The sequence below is a fragment of the Bubalus bubalis genome, chromosome 3, assembly GCF_019923935.1.
Source record: "Bubalus bubalis isolate 160015118507 breed Murrah chromosome 3, NDDB_SH_1, whole genome shotgun sequence".
NCBI classification, from domain to species: domain Eukaryota; kingdom Metazoa; phylum Chordata; class Mammalia; order Artiodactyla; family Bovidae; genus Bubalus; species Bubalus bubalis.
Genome location: NC_059159.1, coordinates 17,538,864 through 17,559,879, shown reverse-complemented (window position 1 = coordinate 17,559,879; position 21,016 = coordinate 17,538,864). Strand labels below are relative to the sequence as shown.

The 21,016-nt window shown below is 36.6% G+C and overlaps 1 protein-coding gene across 3 annotated transcripts in view; it reads right to left on the bottom strand.

The window, feature by feature from the left end:
• NSF (N-ethylmaleimide sensitive factor, vesicle fusing ATPase) overlaps positions 1–21,016 on the bottom strand; it is a 148,389-nt gene that overhangs the window by 56,807 nt on the left and 70,566 nt on the right. For all 3 annotated transcript variants that reach the window (XM_025279914.2, XM_044938865.1, XM_025279916.2), the window contains exon 9: positions 16,175–16,374. In XM_025279914.2, coding sequence (XP_025135699.1) covers positions 16,175–16,374 — 200 coding nt within the window. The remainder of the gene's footprint in view (positions 1–16,174; positions 16,375–21,016) is intronic.

Genomic DNA, 21,016 nt, shown 5'->3' with positions numbered 1-21,016 from the left:
TCTGCTGAACAGTGAAGTGAGGAAAGCAACACAATTCATCAAAAGAACACAGTCAAGCAGGTGCTGTTTCCTCTACATCGTGATTTCTGTTTTATTTTGTTGGATATCGAGTCATAATGAAAAAGAAATCGGTTTATGTATTTGAACTTCTAATAGATGTAGATATTTTTAAATGCCAACAGTGATTAGGTTAAGTTATCACGAACCTTCTAGCAATTTATATTTAAGTAATTAAGTCTCTTGTCAGGAACCAAAGGCAGAAGTGCACTGTAGAGACTTTTTTTTTTTTTTTTTTTTAAAAAGAAAAACCATTAGGAATTAGTAAAACAAACAGGTGAAAATAAACATAACCTAAATATAATAACACATGGACAAAATCAATGACGGCCACAAGATTCAAGATTAAATATGACTGGTATTCACTAAACCTCGAGTAAGGATATCATTTTTTTAATACACAAAATTTTAATTATGAAAGTATTAGATATTAACTGAGCAAAAGTTATAAAACAAATAGAAATAAGTTAAAAATAAATTATCAATATATCACTTAAAGATAAATGCTGTTAACATTCTTTAGATTTGTTTTTAATTTATCTTAATTAAAAAATTGGAAACTCATTACATCTTTCATTTGCTTGAACATCAACTGTTTCTTTTTTAAAAATCTAAATTTAGTATTTTTGGTTCTAACTGCAAAATACATGAGCACTATAAAAACTTGGAAAAATATAAAAAAATGTAAAGAAATCACAATCATCCAAAATCAACTAGCAAGAAATAACTGATATTAATTTGGTACTACTTAAAAGTTTGCATTCCTTTTTTCAGTTCAGATATCAGTATTTTAAGCTCTTTCCCATGCCTATAAGTATACATTATAATTTTTATATTACAATGTATATAACTATACAATTTTTAATGCCCCTATATTTCATCGTATGACTGGTTTCATCATTTAATTCCTCTATTCCACATTAATTCTTTACTGTCACAGACTTAGTAATTTCTAAGTTTTTAGCATTATAAAAGCTGTTGCAATCAACATTTTTATATTGAAATCTTTGACAATACTTCATGAAGGCAAATTGTTAAAAGGTGTGTTGAGTATTTTAATGCTCTTGAAATAGGCTTTCAAATCTTTTCTAGAGAGGTTTTATCATTTTGTAATAATCCTACCACAGTATATAACACTGCCTATCTTGATATATCCCCACAAGTAAAAAGTAGTTCCCAAATTGACAGATGAATAATGGTATTTTTCAATCATTTTTAATTGGCACTTGTCTAATTACTGATGAGGTTGGTACTTTTTAAAATCATATATTTTTTTTTACCATTGTCAACTTTTCTCTTATTACTCATTCATGTCCTCTGTACATTTTTCTGTTGGGATTTAATAATTTTTATCAATATATAAAAATTCCTTATACATTTAAGGGTATTATTGTATTTGTTATACATATTTTATCCCAGTTTGCCATTTGGCTTTTAATTTTACTTATGGTATATTTTGGCTTCCCTGATAGCTCAGTTGGTAAAGAATCCACCTGCAATGCAGGAGACTCTGGTTTGATACCTGGGTTAGGAAGATCCCCTGGAGAAGGGAAAGACCACCCACTCCAGTATTCTGGCCTAGAGAATTCCATAGACTGTATAGTCCATGGGGTAGCAAAGACTTGGACATGGCTGAATGACTTTCATTCATGGTATATTTTTGATAAATGGAAGGGTTTTTAAAAATGTATTTTTACTATTTAAGCAGCCAACATTATCAATTTTTAGTTTTATGATGTTTTCTGTTACTTTTATCTTTAAAATCTTCCCCTATTACAGACACTGGTAGTCACCTACATTTTATTCTCTAGTAAATTTTTACTTTATGTATAATTCTTTAATCTATCTGAAGTTTAATTTTTATATATGATACAAACCAGGTGGTTCAATGGTAAAGAATCTGCCCACCAATGCAAGAGATGCAGGTTCGATCCCTAGGTTGGGAAGATTCCCTGGAGAAGGACATGACAACCCACTCCAATATTCTCGCTGGGAAAATCCCATGGACAGCAGGGCCTGGAAAGCTACAGTCCATGGAGTCACAGGAGTTGCACACGACTTAGTGACTCAGCACACACACACAAGAATCCAAGTAATTCTTCAAATATTTAGCTGATCCAAAATTGTTGACTCAATAATCCTTTCTTCATCAAGACACTATTTCTATCAGGCTTTATATTTTTACATATGATAGGTATTTTCAGCCTATACTATGGACAGTAGCAGCTGGGGCAAACTCTTTCTCTCCATACCTTTTTCTTCTTTATTATAACTGTCTTGGTTACTTTCAACCATGTTTGCTACCCCATGATTATTAGAATCCTTCTACTAGAGTAAAAATACGTTCTCCAATTAAAAACAAACAAAAAGCCAAGTTTTGACTGAAATTGGATTTAATCTCTAAATTAGTTTAGGAAATACTGACATGTTTATTCAGTTCTAAATATATCTCTCCAACTATATAAGGCTTTTATGTCTCCCAATAAAGTTTTGTACTTTTTGTCATATAAATTTCTTCTTAAAGATTCCTATTTATGGTTTTTGGTTACAATCATAAAATGGGCTTTTCACATTATATTTCAGAAACAGTATATATGTAGAAATGATTATAATTTTTTGTATTTATTTTATATCTGACTACTTTACTCTTATTTATGCTTTTTTTTAGTTGATTTTTTTTTAATGTTCTATGTAGACAATCATATTATCTACAAGCACAACTTTGTGCCCTCCTACACAACAGGTATTCTTCTTGTGGGGTATGAGAAATTATTCCTGAACAAAGGCAAACAGAAGGAGAAAGAGAGGAACTAACAGATAAGAATTCAGATGCATGCAGGGCCACTTGAGCAGAAGGCTAAGGGGGCAATCCAGGCCCTATAAAGGGGATAATAAAATTTACCCAACATGAGAAACAACAGTTACAGTACTGTCACAATAGGGACTAAAATCCAGAAACAGGCCTTTCTAAAGAAGCAGAGAAGATCAAACACACACACACACAATTGCAAAAGCAGAATGCTCTTTATACAAGATGATTTTAATCCTGACTTTAGGATGGAAAAGGAGAAATATGCGGTTGGAAGGTCAGCGAGAAACACTGGAATGTAAATGAAGTGAACAGATTCTTTTAAGAGACTTTTGGTGACAGGAGTAGTGATGACTAAAAAACAAAAGTCTTAGGTTTGGTTACTGCCTGCAAATGGAAAGGGGAAGTAACAGCAAACGTTAATAAATTACCTGTGATTATGATAAGAAAGCTAAGAAGGGAAAAGATGGAAGGGAAAAAGTTTCTTTTTTAAATTTCTACCATGAGAAGACTGAAGTGTTAACAGGACATCTAGTTAGAAATGTCTTCAGGATAACAAGATATAAACTGAACAAAAGAGGATAGAAAGATAAATGTGAAAGTCACCTACAAATGGCAGAGTATAGCAGAAAATGAGATTCTGTAAGGAGATGAATCATATAATTAAGCTGGAGGAATATAAAAGCCAGACAGATTCTGGGCTACAGTACCAGAAGATGATTCCAGTAAAGTCAACCCAAAGAAAACAGGATCAGGGAAACATGACAAAGATGAAAGATGAAATGCTGTATCAGAAGGAGGAAGAAAAATGGTTCTAAAAATGACCTGAAGGAAATTGGAAAGGATCTAAAACACACCTGAATATATACTTAAAAAAAATAAAAACCAGATAAAACATAGTGTGATCAAGCAAGTCCACTCCTGGGTTTACAACAGCTCTGCTCGTAACTGCCCCAAACTAGAATCAACCCAAATGCCCTCTAGCGGGTGAGTGGATAAACAAACTGTGGTACATCCACATGATGGAATATTACTCAAGAGTATAAAGGGATGTTTGATACATGTGACAACTAAGATGAAAGCTCAAAGGCAATATGCTGAGTGAAAGAAGCCATTCTCAGAAGGTTACATACTATGGTCCCATTTATATGACACTTGAAAAGACAAAAGTATAGGGATAGACAACAGATCAGTAGTTACCAAGAGTTATTAGCAAAGAGACAGCACAGGTGAATTCTGCGAGGTGATGTAAATGTTCTGCATCTAGATTTTGGTGATTATTACATGAAACTATACACATGTCAAAATTCATAAAACGGTACACGTCAAAATTCATAAAATTCAGAAAAGTTAGTTTTACTTCATAATAAAAAATATAATATCTTATCACACATTCTATATTATTTGGAATACTGTTCATTCTTTAATGCATTCTTATGCAAGATGACAGTCATGTGTTCATCAAGGTTTTCAAAATTTAACTAAGCTTCATTATATTTTTTTTCCGGAATATAACTTACAAATTGTTCTCCTTCCACAATGTTTTAAAACTAAAGTCTGAAAAAATAACTTAATTTCTCAGTTATTGCCATATTTATTGAACAGTTATCTAAAGATAAATGATAGCTTGTTGCTTAAAAAAACTTCAACACCAACCTATTCACCTTTCTATCTGTAGAGAAGATAGAGAATGAAGAATTGAAACTACAATCTTAGCTTTGCCAAAAAATTCTAGACAGTACAGTATTAATTCTTGTTGTCTTCAATAAAAGACAAGGACACTCCTGTCTGTGACTGAAAAGCTGTGAGATTTTATGCTATTTTTTTTAAAGACACCTTTATTCAAGGTTGTCTGTCAATACAGCATAAAACAAAAAGCTGTTATAATGTATGAATTTTGCTGTCAATGTGCCTTATGTTACCACTGGAATCATGACTTCCTTCTCAGTCCAACCTCAAAAATCATCTGTATGGAAGGGAAGCCAGAGACAATAAGAACACTGTGCTTGATTTAATGATCACAGGAGCAATCTTCCCTAAACATAATTCAGTACAATTCTGACCTTTTCAGAACCTTGCTAATCTTGAGACTTGTCATCAGGTCCCTTCCCCCAACCTAGGGAGTACAATAACATCAATTTCTACAGGTGCGTTATTTAAAGGCAAGTTCTTATTGTAATAAATTAGGAATTGGGTAAGGAAGATGTCAAGATTAATGTTCACAGATTAATATAGCTGAATCATCAATAAACCCTTTACCAAAAAGTTTAAAGTTCCATAATGCAATCCTCTTCAATTCACTGACTTCTAGCTCTGTTCTTATCTGCAAAGTCTTCCCCCACAGAAACAGCTGATGCCATTGAGCCCCTGGCAACAGCCTTGGAAAATGGCTGTTCTATATTTAGCTAGTTTGACCTATATGCAAGTGTTCGTCTTTGTCAGCCTGGTCCGTCCAGAATCACAGAGGTGATGCTTTTCTTTATTATGTAACACATATATACTCTCCATGGGGTCATTAGCTGAATACACCAAGCCATTTCTGGGTGTAAGAATTGAGAAAAGTATATCAGAAAAACCTAGCTATGATTAATACTTGCCTAGAAATTCTTTGCCAACTCAGTTTTATTATTAAGTGTCATATTTAAACTGTCTGCAAGTTTCAAATCAGCAACAAAGATACCTACACGGTTATATAGAAACTATCACAACAGATCTTATAAAATGCTTCTCACCTGCACCTGATGTTTAATCCTCAGTATACCATTAGGGTCCATTAGAAACACAATTTTTGTTTTTAATTTTCTTTGTTAAGCAGTATTAATATTTATAAAAATTGATATTGCCTGTTTTTTTCCCCTAGAAGTCTGCTACAGGAACAAAAAGGGGGGAAATTTATTTATTTATTTTTTGGCTATGCCCCATGGCATGTAGAATCTTTGTTCTCCAACCAGTTATTGAACCTGTACCCCATGCTCTGGAAGTGCAGAGTCTTAACCATTGGACCACCAGAGAAGTTTCAGAAATCATGTTTTTTAAAAAATAGAACAAAACTCATTCTGGGAACTCCCTGGTGGTCCAGCGATTGGGACTCTGCACTCACCGGGCCCAGGTGAGATCCCTGGATAGGCAAACTAGGATCCCACAAGCTATACAGCACAGTCAAAATAAAATAAAATAAAATTCATTCTATCTTGCAATTACTGTATGGATCCATTGGATCTTTTTTATAAATCTAAGATATATTATGGAGAAGGCGGTGGCAACCCACTCCAGTACTCTTGCCTGGAAAATCCCATGGACAGAGAAGCCTGGTAGGCTGCAATCCATGGGGTCGCTAGGAGTCGGGCATGACTGAGCGACTTTACTTTCACTTTTCACTTTCACGCACAGGAGAAGGAAATCGCAACCCATTCCAGTATTCTTGCCTGGAGAATCCCAGGGACAGAGGAGCCTAGTGGGCTGCCGTCTATGGGGTTGCACAGACTCGGACACGACTGAAGTGACTTAGCAGCAAGATATATTATGCTATTTCAACATTCTAGAAATTATGTTATCATTACTCATCAATTAGTCCTAACTATGCTAAAAAAAGATTAAAATAATGAAAGAATGATGGTATTTCTCTGAAGGATGATGCAATAGTGAAATAAATATCAGATAACATCAACTTTCAGCATTTTTACTGTGTGCCCCAAAGTATTATATCTGCTTTCAAAAAGGTATAAAAGAAGTCTAGACACCATCCACTATCTTTGTTGCATGATTTTAGCTTTAACTGAACACAGTTCAGATTTTTTTATTCTATGGCTGTAATGGCAAAGAAAAGAAAATCAACAGAGGAAAACATTCTGCAATTATCGGATAAATCTAGATGAATACAAAGAGTGAGATAGCAGCACCTGAGATGCTAAGGAAGATGATGAAATGGATCACTCTAAGTAAATCTGACTATGTGCCTTTAGATGATGGTATCCTAATAGACTGTCTCAAACTGAAGGATGAATAAGACAACAGATGCTGAAGGCAGGTATTACAAAATAACAAGAAGAAATAGATGATGTAGACATTAAAAAATTAGACTGGTCATTAAAAAGCTGTATACAAACCTAAAAATAAAAATATTTTGCAATTATAGAGTGTCTGATGGCCATCCTCTTTTCAACAAAATTATAAGCCAAATTAAAAAAAAAATCTTCAAGTATTGTCTTGATGACACAAGAACCAGAAGTAATGATAAACTATAATCTATGACAGATGTCATTTGAAATTTACAATCAGTGTACAAGTTCATGCATGACAACTGATGAACAGTTACATTCAGAGGGTCCTGCCCATTTTGGATATATATTAGTATCTACTGATCAGTCAATAGTTGTCTTCAAAATCAAGAAAATATGGGATAAAAATTTGGTTTTCTATATTTAAGCTCTTACTAAATAGTTTGATAGTCTCTGCTTCCCTTTATTATGTTTGTAAATGATCTGTAAATCAACTTACAAGTAATTTTTAAAAAGGAGTTCTTTCAATCCAGATAGTAAATGGTAATGACTATTTTTCGTGGTATTTTGAGCTGTACAAAGATATTTGAAACAAAAACTATTGTAGTGTTAGGGATGAAATCCCTCGTGGCTCAGACGATAAAGAATCTGAATGCAATGTGGGAGACCTGGGTTCGATTCCTGGGTAAGGAAGATCCCCTGGAGAAGGGCATGGCAACCCACTCAAGTATGCTTGTCTGGAGAATTCCATGGACAGGGAGCCTCTTGGGCTATGGTCCATGGGGTCGCAAAGAGTCAGACACGACTGAGCAACTGACCCAAGGACACAAGGGATGAATGTAAAACTGAATTGGCTCCGGGACTGTCCTTAGAGTTGAGATCAGTTATTAGACTTGCAGTAATACACTAGGACCCAATGCAGCTGAGACAGCTAGAGACCTGAATATAAACAAGAACTTATTGGAATGCAGGGGAGAAAACCACCTTGGGTAAAACTGAAATGATTAAACACCCAACAAATAGATTTGAAGCAGTAGAAGTGCTGTTATAAAGGCAATGTTTAAAACTTATTTTTACCACCAACAAAAATTAGAAGAAGTAGAAAATGACAGAGTTTAATAGTACTAGATTAAAAAACCTGATGTTATTATGTTTCTGGTGTTATTCATATTGGCCCACGTACATCTGTTATTTATTTTAATGTCTAAGATGATATTCTATTTCCTACTGGGAAGAATCAAGATGTCTCTACTTTTTCCCCAACTGCATATAGTACAACCAACATTCTGATACATGTCATTTTGTGCATAAGTGCAAGAGTATTTCTCTAGGGTAGCTGTCTTGAAGTAGAGCACTCATGGGTCATGGGGTTTGTGCATCTTGACATACTCCTTTTCCTATTTGGAACCAGTCTGTTGTTCCATGTCCAGTTCTAACTGTTGCTTCCTGACCTGCATATAGGTTTCTCAAGAGGCACGTCAGGTGGTCTGGTATTCCCATCTCTTTCAGAATTTTCCAGTTTATTGTGATCCACACAGTCAAAGGCTTTGGCATAGTCAATAAAGCAGAAATAGATGTTTTTCTGGAACTCTCTTGCTTTTTCCACGATCCAGCGGATGTTGGCCATTTGATCTCTGGTTCCTCTGCCTTTTCTAAAACCAGCTTGAACATATGGAAGTTCACGGTTCACGTACTGCTGAAGCCTGGCTTGGAGAATTTTGAGCATTACTTTACTAGCGTGCGAGATGAGTGCAATTGTGCGGCAGTTTGAGCATTCTTTGGCATTGCCTTTCTTTGGGATTGGAATGAAAACTGACCTCTTCCAGCCCTGTGGCCACTGCTGAGTTTTCCAAATTTGCTGGCATATTGAGTGCAGCACTTTCACAGCATCATCTTTCAGGATTTGAAATAGCTCAACTGGAATTCCATCACCTCCACTAGCTTTGTTCATAGTGATACTTCCTAAGGCCCACTTGACTTCACATTCCAGGATGTCTGGCTCTAGGTGTGTGATCACACCATTGGGATTATCTGGGTCGTGGAGCTCTTTTTTGTACAGTTCTTCTGTGTATTCTTGCCACCTCTTCTTAATATCTTCTGCTTCTGTTAGGTCGATACCATTTCTGTCCTTTATTGAGCCCATTTTTGCATGAAATGTTCCCACACTATCTCTAATTTTCTTGAAGAGATCTCTAGTCTTTCCCATTCTGTTGTTTTCCTCTATTTCTTTGCACTGATCACTGAGGAAGGTTTTCTTATTTCTCCTTGCTATTTTTTGGAACTCTGCATTCAGATGCTTGTATCTTTCCTTTTCTCCTTTGCTTTTCACTTCTCTTCTTTTCACAGTTATTTGTAAGGCCTCCTCAGACAGCCATTTTGCTTTTTTGCATTTCTTTTCCATGGGGATGGTCTTGATCCCTGTCTCTTGTACAATGTCAGGAACCTCCGTCCATAGTTCATCAGGCATTCTATCAGATCTAGTCCCTTAAATCTATTTGTCACTTCCACTGTATAATCATAAGGGATTTGATTTAGGTCATACCTGAATGGTCTAGTGGTTTTCCCCACTTTCTCCAATTTCAGTCTGAATTTGGCAATAAGGAGTTCATGATCTGAGCCACAGTCAGCTCCCGGTCTTGCTTTTATTGACTATATAGAGCCTCTTACTTCTTATATAGGAGTTATTACAGAGAATTCATTATAGAAGATGCCAATTCTTAGTGGATTATACGGACTTTAAATATCTTCTCTAGTTTGAGACATTTGTATTTTGTGTAATTTGACAAAGAATTTTCTTTATATTAATGTAACCAAATTAACATTTTTTTCCATGTCTTTGATTTCTCTGTATTAATGAAATTCATTCCTAGAGTCAATTCTTAAAGCTTTTCCCTATTCTTCTTCTAAAACTTTTCTTTTGTAAGTTTTAATTTTGTTTTTTTGCAAATCCATTTTGTAATTTTGTATGAAGTGAGATAAGGACTACACTTTATCTTTCTCCACAAAGACAATGATCTCAGTCCCATTTATGGAACAGTACACTATTTCCCCTCTGATTTGTATTGCCACTTTTCACATAATAAGTTCCTCCTATGTTCCTCAGTTTCTTCGGTCTGTTTTTACATGCATATATAAAACTGTTTCAATTACTGGGCTTCCCTCAGTGGGAAAGAATCCACCTGTCAATGCAGGATACACGGTTCAATCTCTGGTCCAGGAAGATCCCACGTGCTGTGGAGGAACTAACCCTGTGCATCACAACTACCGAGCCCACGCTCTAGGGCCCAGGAGTTGCACCTACTGACGCCTACATGCCTAGAGCCCACGCTCCACAACTAGAGAAGCCCTGCAGTGAGAAGCCCATGCACTGCACCTAGAGTAGCCCCAGATCACTGCACCTAGAGAACAGCCTTCGAAGCAACAAAGACCAGCATAGCCCTCCCCCAAAAGACAAATGTAGGAAAAAAGAGATTGTTTCAATTACTACAGCTTTCCAGTAAGTTCTGATACCTGAATAAGTAAGTTTTCGTTATTCTCCAAAATTTCCATGACACTTCAAGCATCCAAATTAAAAAGTTGTTAAATTCCAAAAAATTCATGTTACTCTTGACTGGAAAAGCACTTACAGATTAATATGGGCAGAACTGTCATTTTTGTGATATGTTAGGATTCCCATATGAACATGTTCTATCTTACCATTTACTAGCTCTTGAAAATTCAAAACTGCTTATAATTTTATCCTTTATTTTTCCTGTTAAGATTTAATCCTAGTTACCTTATCATTCTGACTGCTGCTGTAAGTTAAATCTTTTTTAAAAGTTACATTTTCAGTGTCTTCACACTTTGAGTCATGTTATTCCCTTCCTGCTTGTTAAGTATTTGAGTTTTATTTATTCCTTCCTCAGCTCCCCCTCATGCCTTGAAAAGCTTGAGAACTATATACAATTTTCATATAAACATATGACTTAAGTTTTATGTTAATTAACATCAGCATCTTCTTCCCAAACAATACAAGGATCCTATATGAATTCAACCCACTTACCACATGGTTTGTTCTGTATTTTAGTTCTACCCTTAAAATATATATGTACTGATCATCATTATCATTTTGTACATTGAAAGCTTATTAAATTTTCCTCTTTTAAACCTTTTCATTGTGAAATTAGGCATACCCAGAGGGAAAGTTCCCCAAATGTGTATGCATGTCTGAAGGAATTGTCACAAAATGAGCATCCATGTAACCTTAACAGGAACTAGAATAGTGCCAGCATCCTGGCAGTGTCCCCTTACCACCATTCCCCAACACCCCTTACCCATCATGCCTCAAAGGCACCACAATCTCATTTTTATGGTAACTATTTCTTTCCTTTATAGTTTTACCAACTAAGGAACATGTATCATTAAACACTATACTTTAGTGGAGCTTTATATAAATGAAATCATACAGCACAGATGATCCTTTCTTGTCTGATTTCTTTTGCTCAACATTCATTTGTGATATCTACAAATATGAATAGCTATGTGTACAGCCAGGCTTCCCTGGTAGCTCAGCTGGTAAAGAATCCACCTGCAATGCAGGAGACCCTGGTTCAATTCCTGGGTTGGGAAGATCCACTGGAAAAGGGACAGGCTACCCACTCCAGCATTTTTGGGTCTCCCTGGTTGGCTCAGCTGGTAAAGAATCTGCAATGTGGGAGACCTGGGTTCAATCCCTGGATTGAGAAGATACCTGGAGAAGGGAATGGCTATACCCACTCCAGTATTCTGGCCTGGAGAATTCCATGGACTATATAGTCCATAGGTTGCCATAGTCTGTTTACTTTTATTATAATACAGTAATTTATTGTATATTTATATGACTGAATTCTAGGTTGACAAGTTACTCTCTTAAAAAAAGGCATTTAACTAATTTCTGATTTTCATCGTTTCTTTTGAGAAGACAAAGTGTGAAAGTGTAAGTCACTCAGTCATGTCCGACTCTTTGCAATCCCATGGACTATACAATCCATGGAATTCTCCAGGCCAGAAGACTGCAGTGGTAGCCATTCTCCAGGGGATTGACCCAACCCAGGAATTGAACCCAGGTCTTCTGCACTGCAGGCAGGTTCTTTACCAGCTAAGTCACTGAGAAGACAAGTGCCATCTATTTGTGCTTATTGAAAAATAATTCACTTTTTTCCTCTAGTTGTTTTTAAGATTTCTCTTTTTTTTTTGTTTTCAGCTGTTTAATAATGATCATCTATACATGCAGAATTCTTTGGTATTTCTCTTGCTTGAGGTTCATATGCTGGAATCCATGGACTGATGTTCTTCAGCAGTTTTAGAAAATTCTAAACCTCTTTTTCTTCAAATACTGCTTTTGCTCTGTTCTCTTTCTCTTGACTTTTTGGAAATTTAAATATGTGCACTAGACCTTGTCATGGTTTTATCTCTATTGCCTTTCATCCTTTGTTTCTGGTTATTTTTGTTTAACATCTTTTGGTTCACTAATTCTCTCTTTGGATGTGTCTACTCTGTTGCTTCAATGTGAGTTAATTTACTTACTTTCTCATTCTCAGAATTTCCACTTGATTTTTTTTTTAAACATTTTCCAATGCTCTGCCAAAATTTTCAATCTTTTTTCTCTCTGAATGTGGTAAGTATACTTAAAATACTATATCTGAGAATTCCAATACCTTGAGGCCCAATTTCTATCACCTTTTGTTTTTCCTTGTGTGTGTTTATGTCTTTGTGTATCTGATTCCTTTTTATTATAAGCCAGGCACTGCATTTGCAAACTATAGAAGCAGTTTATGACCTTACATGACACTACCTTCCTCCAGGAAGGATGTACAATTCTGCCAAATGCCGGGGTCACTAATTGTTTAGGAACCCTCAGCCTAGTTTTAGAGAATGACACAATTCAAAGCTTATCTGTAGCCTCTGTAAGAGCATGTCTACTTCTGGTTAACATCTGCTCCTATGGCGTAGCCTTTCATGGTCCCAACTCAAAAGTGAGCAGGTTCACCAAGAGTCCCCTCTTTGTGGGCCATGGGCTCTAATCTCTTTTCCCCTTACATTCACTCACTAGCCAGTCAAAAGGGTTACAGAGCTGTTTAGCAACTCTCTCCAGAATTGGCTCATTTCTCCAGAGGAAGAGTGACCCCATACACTGGGACCTTTTCCCCCTGGGCCTCCATTCTCCCCATAGATCTTGTACACTCGTGATGCCTCCAAGCAAAAAAATAAATAAAACTTTTCGTTGAGCCTTTCTGGTAGTGTTCAGTGGCAGGCACAATTTAAATTACCTAATCTGCAACTACCAGAAGTTAAAGTTCCAAATTTTATCTACATTTTCACCAATTTCATTGCTCACCATTGTTTCTAGTACCCAATCCACTCCCAGGTTCAATATTTTTCAGTCTCGAGTACATCCTGCTTCACATTCTTCCAACAAGCTTCTGTGACTTGTTGGAAGCTTCTAATAGTTAATTCTATTAGATTTTATCTGAAAAAATACCTTCATTCTATCTTACTCCTGAATGAGAATTAAACTGGATATAAAATTTTAAGTTGACAGTTATTTTCACTCAGCTCTGTGAAGATATCTTTCCACTGTATTCTGATCTCTCTTGCTATTGTTAAAAACTTTACTGTCAACATAATGGATATCTCTTTGGATGTCATCATCATTTCTTCATTGCTAATACTAAGACGTTTCTCTTTTTGCTTTGGCATTCTCCAGTTTCACTACAACGCATCTACATAGAAGTTAATTTTTACTTTTCCCATTTGAACTCATGGTGCTACATGAATTTAAGTATTTATAAATTCAAGTTTTTTTAAAATCAATTCTAGAACGTTTTCAGCCACTCTATTTTTGAATATTGTCTCTATACTATTCTATTTGGGTTTCTTATTTTAGTTCTGTTATCTCAATTTCTCTTTCATACTTTCCATCTCTGTATCTCTCTGTGCCACATTCTGGGTGATTTCTTTAGATCTATTCTTCTGTTTATCACTTCTCTCTTCAGCTGACGCTACTGCTTATGCTGAACCTAATTGCTGCTGCTGCTGCTAAGTCGCTTCAGTCGTGTCTGACTCTGTGCGACCCCATAGACGGCAGACCACCAAGCTCCCCCGGCCCTGGGATTCTCCAGGCAAGAACACTGGAGTGGGTTGCCATTTCCTTCTCTAATGCATGAAAGTGAAAAGTGAAAGTGAAGTCGCTCAGTCGTGTCCGACTCTTAGCGACCCCATAAACTGCAGCCTACCAAGCTCCTCCGTCCATGGGATTTTCCAGGCAAGAGTACTGGAGTGGGGTGCCATTGCCTTCTCCAGCTGAACCTAGTTGCTGAGTTTTAAATTTTGATGATGTTTCTATTTATTGGAAATATTTTAGCTTTCCCTGTGAGAAGCTCCTGTAGCCTGGGTTTGGTGGAGGACCCTTTGGGGTGTTCTTTTATCTAACACCTCTATGTGGGATCATTAATCCAGGATTCATTTTAAAATTAACTTCCCAATTTGGGGACCTCAAAGTATATTGGTGGTGTGCATATGTATGTCTCCCCCTGCCACCTCCTAAGCATAAGCCAAAGACCCATGGTTTAGAATTGCCATGTGAGATTCCTTAGCTTCCACTCTAGAACCCAGGCAAATAGTTAAACAATTCTGTCATTTCTCTGTGTTGGTAGGGAAATAATTTCTAGTCATTTCTCTCCACTGATGATACCGTCACTTTGGAGGTTCCAGTTCCTAGTCCACATCTTAAGTAAGTTCAAGGGCTCATTTTATGCCCCCTTGTTGTTGTTCAGTCACCCAGTCATGTCTAACTCTTTGCAACCCATGAACCGCAGCATGCCAAGCCTCGCTGTCCTTCACCATCTCCCAAAGTTTGCCCAAGTTCATGTCCAATGCACCAGTGAGGCCATCTAACCATTTCATCCTCTGACGCCCTCATCTTCTGCCTTCAATATTTTCCAGTGTCAGGGACTTTGCCAATGAGTCAGCTAGTGGATGCTAAAACCCAAAGGCACACATTACCAGCACCAAAAAAGGAAGCTCATTATCTTTAGCACTTTAATTTCCAGTTTTCTTTTAATTTCTGAAGACATTTCTTTCCCGAGAGCTCAACTGTTCTTCTGAAAATATTTTAATTATATTTTACCCAGCATTTGAAGATTTTTGTATGTTTTCATGCTTTCTACTGTATTTCCAGAACCAGAAATCTCATGACATTGTTTTTCAACTTTTCTTTAATGAAACAAATACGTTAATACTAGTATATTAGTCAAGGTTTTCCAGAGAAACAGAATCAATACATCTATAGATGTATTCTATCTATTCTACTGGTGCTTTAAAAAATATATTTATTCTAGACCTAGATTTATCTTTTTACCTATCTAGAGATTAATTATAAGGAACTTGTTAACAGAATTATGGGAACTGACAAGTCTTACTATCTATACTGGGTGAGCTGGAGACACAAGAGAGCCAATGGTGTGGCTCTCTCATCCAAAGGCCTGTAAGCTTGAGAGCCAGGAAGGGTGGGTGTTTCAGTTTGAGTCTGAAGGCAGAAAAAAACTGATGTCCCAGCTCAGGGCAGTCAGGCAGAAGGAAATTCCCTCTTACTCAAGTGAGGGTAAGCCTTTGTCTTCTTTTCAGGTCTTCAACTGATGGCATATTAGCAAGGACAACTGCTTTACTCAGTCTACAGATTCAAATGGTAAACACAACCCAACCAAAACAATGTTTAACTGATGTCTGGGCACCCTAGGGCCCAGAAAACTAACACAAAATTAGCCATCCCAATCAGTAAACTCTGGTTTGATTTTTAGTTAATTTTATTTTATTTTTCTAAGACCCAAATCAAATTTTCCTTTGTGACCTAACAGCTTATATACCTGTCATTCTACAGCTGAGTTGGGTCAGTGGTAAGTAAACTAGCTTTCTGCACAAGAACTTTACACATACATAATTCTATAAGTCTCTTTATGGATTTAACTTCTCTCTTTTATGATAAATGAGTTCAAGACTCTAGAAGTAATGTGGAACAAAAGTGTCACTTAAAAAGATATTCATGATATGTTTTGGGAAAACTTTTGGCTTATATCACCATCCATCTTTGTATTCTAAATGTGGATACTGACATCTGCTCACAACATGTAACTCTCCCATAATCCCAGCTTAGTGACATATCTCGGTTCTAGATAAATTTTACTTATAATTTCTTCAAACTGTAAATTATGGCAACATGTTTTACACCCAGAACTTTGGGTTTCAATCATCACATAAATGACAACAAACTTTTACTAAATTATATTAGCATTACCCTCCTTTGCTCCTCTTCAGCATCAGCAAAGAGTTTACGAATGTTAGCCTCTGACTCTCCCACATATTTGTTGAGAATTTCCGGCCCGTTGACCACTTTAGGCTCTCTTGCATTCAACATCTTGCCAATCTGTCGAGCCAACAGAGTCTTACCACAACCTGGAGGCCCATATAACAGGATGCCTTTAACATGTTTGCAGCCTAAAAGGAAAAGAGAACAGTCTTACATCAACTAAATAAGTAAGACATCAAAATTTCCTTTCTTCATATGCATGTTAGGAAAAATACAGCAATCGCATTAACATACATTAATATCCAGGTGCTATAAACATAACAAGAATGAACTAAAGCTCTTTTTAAAATAGAATATTCCACGAACAATTCCTACTCCAGTACCAATAGTTGAGGGGGAAAGCTGCCAATTAAAGGTCTTTGGAAAAGTATATCTGAATTATGATTTAGTTTAGAACAAATACTTTTAACTGTGAAAATGTCTCTTTGACTTAAATAGCTAATTAGGAACTATTACTTCTTTTTCATTATCCTTTACTTTAAAACTAGCAGGGGAAAAGAGAGATCTGTTTTCAGGCAAATTTAACTCAACACAAATCTATTATGATACAATAGCTATGGAAACTATATCTTAGTCATAGAAATTACAGGTCTGCCTGTCAATACAAGTACTGGAAGAAAGGGCAGACATGTCTGAGTTGGGTGGGGACTGAGCAATCCACAGGATCCAGATGGATGTTACAGACTTTGTGGATAAAGCTGAATGCCCTATTTCACAGGACTATGCCAAATGAGAAACCTGCTTTTTCAGAGCCACCAAGAAGAAAATGAAGCTTCCAAAGAACAGTATTCAATTCTTTTTAAGGCAACCATTGCTAAATGCATTAAAGGTATCATTAACAACAAAAAAATAGCAAGACTGAATGACTTAAGACTCCCTAGAATTTCTTGAGCTCACTCTATGCAAGCATTTACTCCATTTCTGAAGATTAAGAGGAACTTTGGTTTCTGTTTATTCACTCTAGGAATTCTCATCTATCTTGCATTTTCGGTTCTAAATAAATTTTACTTACAATTTCTTCAAACTGTAAATTATGACAACACGTTTTACACCAGAACTTTGGGTTTCAATCATCACATAAATGACAACAACACTTAAGATGCTTGATTCTTTTCTTATGAGTTTCTTTATACTACACCAAAAAAGCACTCTGTGAAATAATAAAGTCTTAGATTTCAAGTGTTACACTCAAAACTACAGGTGAACAGGAAATTTTCTGGAAATGGAATATAGTTAAGTTTTTATGGAAAATGTTCTCATTTGGAATGAAACCTTAAAAATCTCTATCTTTAAGAAAATTATGACAATATATTTAATGACTCACATAAAGAAAACCACAAGATTCAACCAACTCTAACTAGAAATTTTAGATTCTAAGGAGGAAGATACTTGGTGTTGCCTGTATGGCCATAGCTTCTTTGTTTCAGAAAGGGACTCCCTTTTAAATTCTTGAAAGTGATGAGATCTATGCTTATGGTTAGAATTTTAGAGACAAGGGGAACTTAGTAGAAACATATGAAGGCTTAGATTATTAACCTTCTCATCAAGAGTAAGTTCATGTTTCAAGAACTGTAGCCTATAAAATGTCTTTGCCCTTGTCCCACCCTTGGGGCATAAGGGGTAAGGAGATAAGGGGATAAGCCTTGAGCTTCTCCTAGAGGCCAGCACCACCAGGCACCCTCAGGATCCAATCTACTGGGACACATCTGAAGTGAACTCTGAAAGTTCACTTCAGTTCAGTCGCTCAGTCCTGTCTAACTCTTTGTGACCCCATGGACTGCAGCACGCCAGGCCTTCCTGTCCATCACCAATTCCCAGAATTTACTCAAACTCATGTCCACTGAGTTGGTGATGCTACCCAACCATCTCATCCTCTGTTGTCCCCTCCTCCCACCTTCAATCTTTCCCAGCATCAGGGACTTTTCAAATGAGTCAGTTCTTCGCATCAGGTGGCCAAAGTATTGGAGTTTCAGCTTCAGCATCAGTCCTTCCAATGAACACCCAGAACTGATCTTTAGGATGGACTGGTTGGATTTCCTTGCAGTCCAAGAGACTCTCAAGAGTCTTCTCCAACACAACAGTTCAAAAGCATCAATTCTTCAGCTTTTTTTTTTTCCTCAGGTGCTCAGCTTTCTTTACAGTCCAACTCTCACATCCACACATGACTACTGGAAAAAACATAGCCTTGACTAGACTGACCTTTGTTGGCAAAGTAATGTCTCTGGCTTTTAAGTAAGCTGTCTAGGTTGGTCATAACTTTTCTTCCAAGGAGCAAGCGTCTTTTAATTTCATGGCTGAAGCCACCACCTGCAGTGATTTTGGAGCCCCTCAAAAATAAAGTCTATCACTATTTCCACTGTTTTCCCATCTATTTGCCATGAAGTGATAGGACCAGAAGCCATGATCTTAGTTTTCTGAATGTTGAGCTTTAAGCCAACATTTTTACTCTCCTCATTCACTTTCATCAAGAGGCTCTGTAGTTCTTCTTCACTTTCTGCCATAAGGGTGGTGTCATCTGCATATTTGAGGTTATTGATATTTCTCCTGGCAATCTTAATTCCATCTTATGCTTCATCCCGTCCAGTGTTTCTCATGATGTACTCTGCATATAAATTAAATAAGCAGGGTGACAATATACAGCCTTGACATACTCCTTTCCCTATTTGGAACCAGTCTGTTGTTCCATGTCCAATTCTAACTGTTGCTTCCTGACCTGCATACAGATTTTTCAGGAGGCAGGTCAGGTGGTCTGGTATTTCCATCTCTTTCAGAATTTTCCACAGTTTGTGATGATCCACACAGGCAAAGGCTTTGGCATAGTCAATAAAGCAGAAGTTGATGTTTTTCTGGAACTCTCTTGTTTTTTTGATAATCCAATAGATGTTGGTAACCTGATCTCTGGTTCCTCTGCCTTTTCTAAAACCAGCTTGAACATCTGGAAGTTCACAGTTCACGTACTGTTGAAGCCTGGCTTGGAGAATTTTGAGCATTACTTTACTAGAGTGTGAGATGAGCGCAATTGTGCGGTAGTTTGAGCATTCTTTGGCATTGCTTTTCTTTGGGAACTCTGGAAACTGGCTCATAATCTTCCACTCCAAGCCAACCACTACTGTTTGACTTAAAACTATTTGTAAAAAACCATAGCAGAGAAAAATGGAGGTGGTGGGAATGAAACAGGCACAAGGGGAGAAGACCCAGAAAGGAGAAAACAAAGACATACTTAACACCTACAAAGTACCAAAGCTTAGCCCCATCTCCAGTCTCTTAACCTTCTCCAAGTTTCTCAACTTCCTCCTAACCACACTTCCTTCCAGTTAAGCCATACTTTCTTTCAAGGACTCTTGCTTCCTTGGCATTCTTACATTTCTGTTATACCTACCTCAGGAGCCCTGAACACAATATGACTTTATTGCACCTAAACATTGGTCACAGAGCAAGACCAGAGAAAATTACACCACTATGCTGACTGATATCCTAAGAGCTTCATGCTATCTGATTTCAGCTCTACTCTCACTGCTTCCTCAGTATTGCATGCCACCCCTCACTCGTTTCTGTTAATCTCCCATTCTCCTTAGTAATTATCCAGATCGTCACTGTTCTCAAGTGCTACCCATGTCATTAATTCTTAGAAATGATTTAGATTTCTACTTTGCACATTAAAAAAAAAAAAATCTATCAAGTATGAATTCTGTTTAGCTCCCTGCTTCCTCTTTTTTCTTTTTTTTAACACTGCAAATGTATTATCTAACAGTTCTTTAAGTCATAAGTTTGAGTAGCTCAGATCCATTTTTCATAAGACTGAAATCAAGGTGTGAGTCAATGGGGTTTTGGGTAAAATCAGTTTCCAAGTATACTCAGGTTGTTGATAGAATCCATTTTCTTGTGACTGTAAGACGGCAATTCCTGTTTCTTTGCTGGCTGTCAGCTGGGGGTTCGTCTTTTCTCCCAGAGGCTGCCTGTTTTCTTTTGATACTTTCCACGTGGTCTCCCTCCAGTAAGTGACTGAGTTTCTCTTACGCTTCAGATCTCTTGAGCTTCTTTTTCTGACACATCTCTCTCTTCTGCCTTCCTCTTCTGCTTTAAGCTACCTTCTGTGATTATGTTAGGTCCACCCTGATAATTCAGGTTAATCTCCCTATCTTTTGACATGATTATTAGTAACCTTAATTACATATCCAGACTCTCTTTGCATCCCTGCTTCTTTATCTACAGATTTATCTGCAGACATCTCCATTCTCAACTTCAGCAACTGTTCTCAGAGGAGGAGTTTCCTTCCTCTTCTCCAAGGTTTAAATCTCAATTATTTGTCCTTATACTTTCTTCTCTACTAGACTGTGAACTATTCAAGGCAGGTGCTGTCTCATCAATTCTGAATTGCAAACACTCAGCATTAATATCTAGCACATAATATATACTCAATAAATAGGTGAACAAGTAAATTGTTGACATCTTTCCTACAAAACTCAGAGAAAATGGGGGGCAAGAAGATGATTTTTTTAAAAAATTATTTGAAGCTCTTATTTGAAAGTATTTATTTTGTATTTGAAGCTCTCCACAAAAGTATTTACTTTAATGGCTAAGATAATTTAAATACCTAAAAAAAAATGCCTTTGGAAACACTGGGACTTTACAAATTTGGCCAAACTACATAATATCTAAGTACTAGATTTTTAACTCTGTAACTGTTTTTGTATGTGGGAAATGCTCAATTTAATATGTTTTGAATTAAATTAACTCAGATGTTATGAAACGATTAACCCACAAGATATT